At 37.1% G+C, this 11,519-nt stretch overlaps 1 protein-coding gene and 1 long non-coding RNA gene across 2 annotated transcripts; both read left to right on the plus strand.

Moving 5' to 3' along the window:
* Positions 1-4,417: 4,417 nt before the first annotated feature.
* On the plus strand, positions 4,418-6,595 carry LOC128506984 (CMRF35-like molecule 3). Its single transcript, XM_053477601.1, has 4 exons — positions 4,418-4,457; positions 5,458-5,787; positions 6,019-6,117; positions 6,591-6,595. Exons 1-4 carry the CDS (start codon positions 4,418-4,420, stop codon positions 6,593-6,595), a joined length of 474 nt encoding a protein of 157 aa, XP_053333576.1.
* Positions 6,596-8,687: 2,092 nt separating this feature from the next.
* On the plus strand, positions 8,688-11,085 carry LOC128506869 (uncharacterized). Its single transcript, XR_008355757.1, has 3 exons — positions 8,688-8,735; positions 10,154-10,911; positions 10,962-11,085. It is a non-coding gene; the product is annotated as an uncharacterized LOC128506869 (long non-coding RNA).
* The last annotated feature ends 434 nt before the right edge of the window (positions 11,086-11,519 follow it).

Here is an 11,519-nt window from a genome sequence, read left to right on the forward strand (position 1 = left end):
CTGTACAGGTATGAACAAGAACAACGACACACACTAAAGCAAGAACATGAAATGAAAAATGATTGCTGTTCTTTCAGCATTTAAAGTGGAACATCTGTGTTATCATCTCAGAGCATCGTTTCCAATCGCTTATGTTAAACTACACGACCAAACATATAAAACTCACCACCGTCACAATACTCAGATACTGCACAGTATATTTACTTTATATTAAATCACTCTTCGTCTCCCTTCTCATGTCTCCACAGGCTCTGAAACAGAGACACACACAGAGGTACATGCCACTGATTTGCTTCAGGTATCACTTCTACCAATATCTTACTTACAACCAGATTAATGATTTTTATTTTCCATTTCAGAAGAATCAAGATAGTGAAAACGACAAAAATGTTGCTCCTGCCCAAGAAAGAGAAAAAGCCTCTTTTTCTGAACCTGTATATCAGAGTTTAGACCCAGTCACAAAGCAAACTGATTTAGTCTACCAAAGTCTAAACGTAACTAATAACTAGAGTTGCATGTTAATTTAAGGGTCCTGATACCTCCACACTTTGTACGATCATTTAGGTAGCACGGTAAGGTTTCAGGGTCAAGACAAAAGCAATGAAAGAAAGACAGACAGACGAAGCGCGCAGTTAAGAGCCAGAGGCACAGCCCAAGCCTCTGCCTCCCTAAGACGCCGACAAGAGAGTGAAAGAGAGCGGCACGCGTCAGTCCAGCTCAAATCTGCTGTAAGGGCAAAGGACCCGAGAGGATATTAGTTTTTAGTTTTAGTTTCCAGAGCCCTGGCCGTTCTCGCATAGATGGCAGAGGTCTGTTTATTTTTTTATGTTTTTAGTTTTCCTTTGTTTTCTTCTGAGTTTCTTAACCAATAATCCCACCCCATCTCCAAGCAGAAAGGTCTTCCCGTGCGTATCATAAGCCTCTCACAAGCTCGTATTTCATTGACACCAGAACACTGGTTGAATAACAAAAAATATGAACATAGGGGTTGATCTGTTAATGTCATATTAATCATTTTTCTGGTTGCTTTTGGCACGGCTGGACCAAAAGGGCTGCACAAAGAACATTACAGATAGAATGTTGAGTAACTTTCAGCGATGGTTTTATGGATAAAGAAGAGACACCTTACAACACTGCTGCTCTGCTGTTTCTGTAGTTTCATTTCAAGGAAGCTATGGCTCTTCTGATGCTTAAAATAAATTTTGTTGGGATTATGTGATAGACCAACACAAAGTTGCACATACAGTACTTGTGAAGTGGAAGAAGAAAAATCTTTTTTTTTTATTTACAAATAAATGTCTGAAAAGTGTGGTGTGCATTTGTATTCAGCCTCCCTGAGTCTATAATTTGTAGAAACACATTTCACTGCAATTACAGCTGCAAGTCTTTTGGGGTGTGTCTAACAGCTTCGCACATCTAGAGAGAAAAATGTTGGCCTGTAGCACAGTCAGATTAGCTCCAGGTCAAATCTCAGTTGGATTAAGGTCTGGACTTTGACTGGGCCATTCTAACACATGAATATGTTTGATCACATCGGTGCTCTAACCCACTAGAGCTTCCATGTTATTGATGAGGCTTCATGGGCTATTAGCTGATCACAATTTGCATGTATAAATCTTGTAATATTTTCAATACATTATATAATGCAAAATACATAAAGAAATTTTGGCCCACTCGTCTTTTAAAATTGTTTACCTTCAGCCACATACGGGGTTTTGTTTTAAGTAGGAACACATGTTTATGGTCATTACACAGCATCTCAATTGGATTTAAGTCCAGACTTTGGGTCCATTCTTCATACGTCGCTCAGTTAGCTGGAATTAATTGTTGTGGATTTGTCCTGATCTTCGATTGATTCGTTCTTCAATGCACTTTTAGCATTTGTTGTCATAGCAACATATCGGTAAGCTTGAACCTGCTCGGAAGCAGGTTTATTTCTTGTAAACAGGATTTAGTCTGCGCTCCTGGCGGGTTATGATTGGTTGAAATGGCGAGGTCACATCTGATTGGTTAAAGAGCATGACTGACTCACGTGGAAAAAGAAAAGTATATGCCCCCTGCCATGGACCCCCCCTCCCCCCCCACACACACATAATCGCTATCAAATAATATATATGAACATAAATTCATAGGTTTATTATTATCAAATATGATATTACTATTATAATAAACCCTAGGCACGAGACAGCCGTCAAGACCATTAATATAAATTCTTGTATAATGTTTATTTTGTAACATTTATTTTTCAGGGGTTTGTCATAAAAATATGCAAATAAATATTTATATATATCAAAAATTTATATTTTATAATGATAAATTGGACGAACTAATTTTATTATAAAATAAACAATATAAAAGTATACATATTATTTCTATTTTTTTCATTTACAAAATATTCATTTTCATATTGCTTATTTTTTTTATTGTCTCATGTAATTTGTAATTTGTAAACCATTAACCTATAAATTAATGTTCTAATATAATATTTGATAGCAATTATGTGGGGGGTCAATCTATGGCAGGGGGGCATTTCTGTGCCTAACACGTGTTACAAAAGAAATTGAGCCGCTCTTTTTCCATTTCGTCAACCAATCAAAGGGGTTGTGATCAGTGTTTCTACTGTAGATGCATATCCCCTTTTAAACCAACGCACGAGCGCACAATAATCCTAGACAACTTAATACAGCCATACTAATTATCAACAACAGGTGTGCTTGAAGAACCGAATTAGCTGGATCGTAATAAGCACGATGATCTCATCTTAGATGTGTCAGTTTATCTCGGATGTGTCAAGCGACGTACGAAGAAAGGACCCCTTGGCTCAGCCACTCCAAAAAATTATTATTTTGTTGTTGTTGTTGTTATTGTGAACTCACTGGTGTGTTTCGGATCACTTTTTAATCACTGTGAATGTAAGAAATTAAAGCTAAACAAACTTGCAATCCCTTAACTTTAATTAGGAAATTCTTCATAAAACATTCAATAATGTATTAAGAGACACATTATTGAGGTACATAACTTTCCATAATCATATTCTTCAACACAAATACATTAATAAGGTTAGATTCATTACCATCACATATCTCATCAGAATATTTAACAACAGTAATGTATCCATGTCTAGAAAGTATGCATAGTGGAAATGTGTTCTACTCTAAACTGGATCATTCAAAAGTTGATGAAAAAAATAAAATATTATCAAAATGCATCTCCACATCATACTCACAATCGTGTATATCTCACCCAAGTCTTACGGAGGTGTAATGTAGTCTCTCTCCATGATGTGCTGGTGTGTATCACAGTATGGTAGAGCGCCTGAGCCATACACTCCTCATTTTCGCCTAACTCATCTCGTTCAAGGTGACCACACCTCTCCTTTTACCTGTTACTTTAATCCCATAAACATGTGTGAAGTGCTTTGTTCAGTTTCACAGACTAAAGTAATATTTATAAAAACCTTTCCACATTGCAAAGTGTTTACTGGCTGCTGAATAATCAGAGGGAAACCTTTATGTCTTTGAACATGTAACAAGAGCTCATGTACTTCTTTTAGTTAGAAACCATCCATGACCTTCCATTGGTCGATGTCGATGTCAGACCAGGGACAACTACACAGGAATCATTATAATAAAAGGGGCAACAGTGTCCTCTCCCTGTCCCTGTCCCAGGCCCTGCATCATGGCTGGTCTCATTGGGTTACAGCACTTACACAAAAAAAAGGAACTTTTTTACAATTCAATAAAACTAGAAGTGATAAAAGAAATACATTTTATTGATAGTGTTGAGATTCCCTACAAGAAAAGATTCCCGTTATTCTGTGTCACCTTGTATAAGTCCAGAAGTTACTGAACTCAAATGTTTCAGGTGTATGAGCATGCAGAGGTACAGGTCAAACCCTGCCCTAGTCTCCCTCTTTATGCTTCTTATTACACACATTTGTTTCTATTCTTTCTTAGGGAACATTACAGTATTCACTCATGATAGTTCTATTCTATTCTATTCTATTCTATTCTATTCTTTCCTAATAGAGTGGATCTAGATCACTCAGATATTACAGACTCTCATCTTAAAGGTTGATAGAACAACATATAAACTCTAGCTTTTGAATTATAGTTTACAGTGCAAGAACACAAGCTTACTGCTTATAACATTACCAACAGAACAGAAAAAGGTTTTATAGCAGCTGAGCTTAAAACACTCACACACACACACACACGCAGGCGCGCACGCACACACTTCCTGAGAGTTTTTCTGTCACTGGCTGAAAAAGTGGAAGTGACCAAGTGTTCATTTTTTCTAACATCACAAAAATACACCCTGTACAGTTACAGAGACAGAGACAGTGAGTGTGTGTACGATAACTAACAGAACATTATTAATTATTATTATCTGAGGAGTTTGTGAGTCTGGATGTAGAATGGAGATGGTCCTCATCTTCACCTTCTGCCTGATTCTAGGTAAGTACAAACACTTCCAAATCCTCATCAGTCTCAGTGTTCAGTATCAGTGTCACATTAAAGCTTTGCACTGATGGACATTTAGCACAGAACTTTTATAGAGAGGTTCCAGTGTTTAAAGTAGTGAAGTTCTCAGGGGTGCTGAGAGCTCCTGGTTATCTTCAGAAGCACACAGAGGAGCTTCCACTTCACTTACTGCATGAGGAAACCTACATGTTCAAGTCACCTACACATGGGAACATTATCTCTACTGATTTTCAGTGTAAAATTGACTTTGAAGAGTTTGTGTATCTGTATATGAGCTGAACAACAGTCCTTAACTACAGGTTATGTGTTTAAAGATCAGGACTAATGCTTTATCAGTGCAGTCGGCCTGCAGTCTCATCTCTCTTCTTCCTGTTGTTCAACACAGAATGTGAGTTTAGTGTTTTCTATCGAGTCTAGCCGAGAGCAGATAGTCCTGTTGTAGGACGTGGAGGATTTTTTTAAATATTAATATTTCTTGTTTAAATACCTGTATTGGTTTTTGCTGAGGAGAGAGCAAAACTAAAATTTTCCCATCACACTTGTTTATTTTTATCTGTTAAATGAGAATAATAAAGAAACTATTTAAAATGTACAAATAAAGACTTCTGACATAAACAAATAAATAAATAAATAAGTGACCAATATAGCCGCAGTCCCACTAGAAATCCCCACAGTCAGGGGTAGAAAGGAAAACATTCAAAAATAAAATAAAATAAAATAAATAAAATACAATTTTAGTTATGTAGTAGCCCAGAATCTAGAGGAAAAGGTACACATGCAGTGTGTCTCAATTCTGGGCCGCATCCTTTGAAGGACACATTTGAAGCTTACACACACACACACACCCACACACACACACACACACACACACACACACACACACACAATATTTTGATACAGACTTATTCTTATGTCTTATATGTTACACCATGGTTCTGGATCATATTTCATTCCACTGTATATTATTCTCCAGCTGGTACTGATGCTGTAACTACAGTAACTGGATACAGAGGACGATCAGTTCAGATTAAATGTAACTACACATCTGGATATAAAAAGAACAACAAGTATCTCTGCAGAGGTGAATGTTCCACTTTTTCCAGCTGGGACCTTAAAGACGTTCCTGTTCAGTCTGGATCTCCTGATAAAGACTCCAGATTCTCTCTGTATGACGACACAACAGCCAAAGTCTTCACCGTCAACATCACTGATCTGAGACCAGAGGATGAAGGAATTTACTGGTGTGGGATAGATCAGATAGGACCTGATAAATACACAGAGATTCTACTGCTGGTTAAACCAGGTGAGTGTTACACAGAGGAGAGTAAAAAAATATCACACATTAATTTATTGGTTAACATATTGTGATTGAGAACGACTGGTAAAGCTCCATGTGCAATGTAGAACAGACCTCGTTCATTACATTTGTGAACTAAAAGACTGATAAATTAGACTCAATACCAGGGTCTTTAATCCAGATAATGTTAATCTGGAACATAAAACGACCTGCTTCCATTCCATTCCATTCTTTCAGAAGTTCCTGCTATGACTACTGTCTCACACACCACACACTCCACTTCAACACACTCCCTGAGTACATCAGTACATGCTGAGAGAACACACTCATCATTAGGTATGAACTTCTTGTTTTTCCTCTCCATCACATTTCTCTTACATCATTCATCATGTCGTATATTTTTATTTCAGCTAATCCACAAACTGATGTTACCTTCTCAACCACCGCTCGCCCATCTCAGGGTTCGTACAATATCATGTGTTCTTTGTTTTCTACAGGATTATTTTTTTTCTCATCTACACCAGGAAGTGAACACAGATCAAACCATTTTGATCAAATAATTAACCAAACATTTGGTGCTAAATTGAAACAAATAACACCTCACATCTTTTCATGAGCATTTTTCTACATCTACATTATCCTCATCTACTTTACATTGCAGATTTTTTGCATAATAATAATAATAATAATAATAATAATAATAATATGGTCTCTGTCCTGGTGCTCAGTCTGCTGAAGGAGGTTAAAACTGCAGCTCCAGTGACATTCCTACCTATTATTGTACTTCCACATGTGTGGTATTTATTCAGGTTAAATCTACACATAGTTCACCTACACCTCCCTCAGTCTGGTCTGTCTGAGCAGGTCTGGTTTCTACATTTCCAGTTTCAGTGGTTTGAAAACATTCCCCATAAACTTTGTTTAACTCATGCAGTGTTTAGTCTGTTTGAATGTGACCCTGGTGTTTGACTGACTGTGGTCCTGTACACTGCAGAACAATGTCATTAGGGACGCATCAGTATCATCAGGTATTGGTGTAACACTGTGGTCATGTACTCATACTGTAGAACTGTTCCATTACTGTTACACCAGTAGAACCTCGCAGCACTGCTTCTCTCTCTGTAGTCTGTTATAGCAGTGTGTTTCTTCATCTGTCTGTATTTCACTTGCCAGCTGTGATCTATTTCGATATGCATAAAAAAAGCATATTTAAGAATTATAGAATTATTGATTACATTTGGGAAAAGACTAAAGAACAACAATGTTATAAACTGCAGCTGGTAAAGATAACCGTAGCCCTCTTTCAAATAAAACCAAGAGATCTAAATGATCAGAACATGAGTTTAATTTAGATTACACAGTATGATGATGTCTCTCTTCCAGGATTTCCAACTCTTACAGTCGTCATTAGTGTGTCTGTGATTCTGGTGCTGGTTCTCATTGCCCTTGTACTCACTGTCATTCTACAGAGAAAAGACAAGACCCAAGGTACTATAAACACACACACACACACACACACACACACACACACACACACACACATATATAGTTTCATTTACACAACACTTTAAAGTGTTAACAAATAAAGAGAAAAGTCTAAAGATGTCCATGTGTGAGGGTGAAAATGTAAAGCAGGTAAAATGTTTGAGGTTGTCACTGGAACATGATGACAGGTATGAAATAACTAATAAATTGTTGGTATAATAAATGTATAAAGATGTATAATAGACTGCCTGTGGACAAATTAGATTCAACAGACATTGTGCACTTGTCTTTTGTGACATTCTGACTTTAAAGTACAAAATAAAATCAATCTGATCTCATGTGCTACAGATCCTTAAACACATTTCATTACCATGGAAATCTAAAAGTACAAGTTATTTCTTTTTACTCACAACATAACACTGCATAGCCAAAAACGTCTAAACACTAAAATCTTCCTGGGCCACCTTTTTCTTTCACAGCCACTGTCTGCCATGGCATTGTTTAAACACCCATGCATTCAGCGCCCATCTCTCATCATCTCAGGATTCTGGTTCATGTGTGAAAATAATTCCTCACACTCCCAAATCCTCCCTTTCACACTCTAAGTCCTGGAATATGGCGGGTGCCATCAGGGAATAAACCCTCCATAGATGTGATAACCTGGTGATTTAGTACATTCAGGTGGTCAGCTGACTTCATTTTTATTGCCACATAACGTTACTGAGTCTAGCAACAAAAAAACTACAAAAAAAGACAAATAAGCTATATTTGTTAGTTACGCAAAATTAACTAGCTTCTCAGCTAATTGAAAGCATGCCTGACAGATATTACCGATGAAATTATGAAGAAGTTTCTTTAGAGCTGTGAACTTACAAAGTGAACATCTACCAGGCATTTCTATTTCAAGCATAATTATTAGCTAACAAGATAATACACCAGTTAGGCGGATGAGTAGATAAACTACTGGCTTCTGGATATTTCTTGAAAAAGTTGAGGAAGTAAAACTCACATCCTGTCCTGTCCACAATTTAAAATGGAGTTTTAATTGAAGGAACCAGTGACACCAGTGGGTTGCTTATCAGAGGGTCCAGGGCCTAATCCCTGCCACCACCAGGTTGCTTTTGTTAGGGCACTTAACCCTACTGTATGCCCAGATGCAGGGTGCTCTCAGTGCCAGTCCCACATCTGGGGAAAATTGTGAGTTATGGCAGAAAGGACATCCGGTTCCTGTGGCAGTAACTTATGGATCAAATGATCTGATGTGGCGACATGAGAAAGGGAAAGAGGAAAAGGGAAAGATGTGAGAAAGGGAAAAAGCCCATGAAAATTATTATTATTATTATTGTTGTTTGTGTTTATATTTAAATTTGTCATTTAGCCTTAATGTAAAATGGTTAAATGTGTTTTCTCCCCCACTCTCAGCCTCCTCTCCTGGCCAACCTGCACAAAGTTCCTCAGCTCTCCATATGGTAAGTTGCGTTTGTCCAAAATCTTCTTTGGGGTCAACAACCTACAGAAACAGTGTGGTGAATAGACACATGTTTAAATCCAGTACTGATGAATGTAATCAAACCCACAAACCCCAGCAATTAACAGATGAGTTTTTACATTCGTGTTTGAGCAAAACAATCCCTAAACTGTGCTGCACACTGACTCTCCAGGCGTAACCTTGATCATCACTGGACTAAAACAAACACTTGCAATAGCTGAGTTTCTGTTACAATTTGTACGTGTGAAGGTGAATTATAAACAAAATGCTTGTTATGTTTTAGGTCAAATACTTTTTTTTGTATTTTTTGATTTGACACCACGTGTTTTACACATTGGACAATAACAATGGGTTTATCCACTCTTTCGGAATTCAAATTCAGGACTCGAGACAAAGCACACAAGTTAAAAAGCAATTATATTTCCAGTGTGCCACAGGGAGGACTGAACTTAATAATGAAACTGGTCTTGGTAGGTCTGACATTTACCTAGACCAAAGACAAACATGTACTGTCTATAAAACAAGGAAACACCCCTTTGTAATAAAGCTGACAGGAAGTCTATAGTAACTCTCACATTCATCCTTTACAACCTGCATCTCAGCACAGACAAAACATCAAACCTTGATGAGGAGGGGCTACAACAGCAGAAGACCACATTATGTTTGACCTCTGAAAGCCTGCTGATTATCTGTAAAACAGGATGGACTGGGACCATGAATGTAAACGCAAGTCAGTTTTATTAAGTGCAAATATATTAACAAGCATTATTTTATAATTAATTTTCATGTGACAAGAGACATATGTCATCGTTTCTGCCTGGTTGGATTCTCTACCTGAGAATGCGGATATTGAGTGGAGGGACTGTAGTTAATTCAAATTGAGTGACTCAGGTGGTTAAGGCTCTGGGTTACTGATGGTGGGTTGGAAATTTAAGCCCCAGCACCACCATGCTGCAACTGTTGAGCCACCATCTACTGTACATGGTGCTGTCACAGACTGTCAAGTCCTTAAGCAAGGCCCTTATCCTTATCCGCTCCAGGGATGGTGTGTCCTGGGTGACCCTCCAAAATGACCCCAGGTCCAAACGGGGATATACAGGAAAGCCACAAAGAAGGGAGACTATATTAAAACTCTGCACACACACACACACACACACACACACACACACAGAGACTTAAAGCCTGGACTTGAACCCTTAACCCTAGAGGTGTGAAGCCACAGTGATAACCAATACGCCAATGCATGCCACCAAACTTATGACAAATTGAATAAAAACAAATCTATACCAGACTTAGACTGTATCTACAATCTTAACTATTAAGTGCTTAATATTTTACAGGAATGCATTTTTATGTTTTGTACACACTTCACACTTTTTTTTCTCTTCCTCTGGTCAGGTTCCATGTCCTATCTATGATTTTGAGGAGACTGAAGACAGCAGATGTCTTTCTAACACACTTTACTCCACTGCTCTGCCTCCCTCAATCCCGTCTGAGATTTATTCCAACACTGGATTAAACACAGTTCCACCTGATTCACTAGCTGGTGTTGCTCCGCCAACAGTCGAGAAATTTGATGAAAGTTCAATGTATGCAGCAGTGAGTTTTGACACCATGTCTAATTGATCAGATCCAAGTGAATATGCTACTGTTAACAAAAATAGATAGATATCACTAGTTAGCCTACTTCAGAATGCTAATAATTCTGAGCTATTTTTAATTTGCGTCTAACATTACATTAGAGTTTGTTGTGCTATAGTGCTGATTGGTCAGTAGGTTTACTTTAACTTTCTATAACACCAGAGTGGATTTAAAAAGTATGCCATAAACGTGTATGAAAATTTGCTGTACATGTCTGATTTTACTTTTGTTTAACACAATATTATAAAGTAAGATTAAGTATGCAGAGTAGAATGATGAAATATTCATGAACTTGTTTATATTTCTTTTTTATAAAATGGGGAATAATAATGTAAGGGGTAATATAGCACTGTAACCGGTATCGGTATGGGCTAGGTTCGACCGTCTAGAGAACTTTATTAATCCCAGAGGGAAAATGTTTTGCTTGCTTTGATTAATTTACCAAAAAAAGAAGAAATTAGATTAGACAAGGAAAAAAAAGAAAGAAAAATTAAGAAAAATAGCAATAAATAGAAGTAAAAATATAATTAAATATAACAGTTATATTAGTTACATATTTCTAGAGGATAATTAATAAACACAATAATAACAAAATAACACAATTTACAATTAAATAATCCTCTGGTCTATACCAGCCCAGTATTTAACATTATTTATCCTGTTTCTGTGAGAAGCACTTGATGGACCGGACATCAAACACTTTCCCCCTCGTATGTAACAAGCTGAAGATTCTCTGTAAAAGGGAAGTGTTAAAAATCTACAAGTGATTCTTAAAGCCAATTCTGACATTTTTAGTCAGATTTTACTAGGTTGTCAATAAAGATAAAGCTTTAATAATGCATCAAGTATGTTTTTTGTCATTATCATTGTATTTTTTATTATTCTTATTTTCTAGTTTTCAACAAGCATGTCATTTCCTATTTTTGTCTTGATGCTGTATCTCACTCTATCTTTTCTCTTTTCACAGTATGTATATATATATATCCTCATGAACAATTTGAGAATTGAATTGCACATCAGTCACATGTTCGAACACATTATCTTAACTATTAAACTACAGTGTTAAAGTAAACAGTACATGCGTGCACGGATGTTGACTATATGAGTAGCGCATGCACACTGA

This window comes from Clarias gariepinus, chromosome 18 (assembly GCF_024256425.1).
Source record: "Clarias gariepinus isolate MV-2021 ecotype Netherlands chromosome 18, CGAR_prim_01v2, whole genome shotgun sequence".
Classification (NCBI taxonomy): Eukaryota; Metazoa; Chordata; class Actinopteri; order Siluriformes; family Clariidae; genus Clarias; species Clarias gariepinus.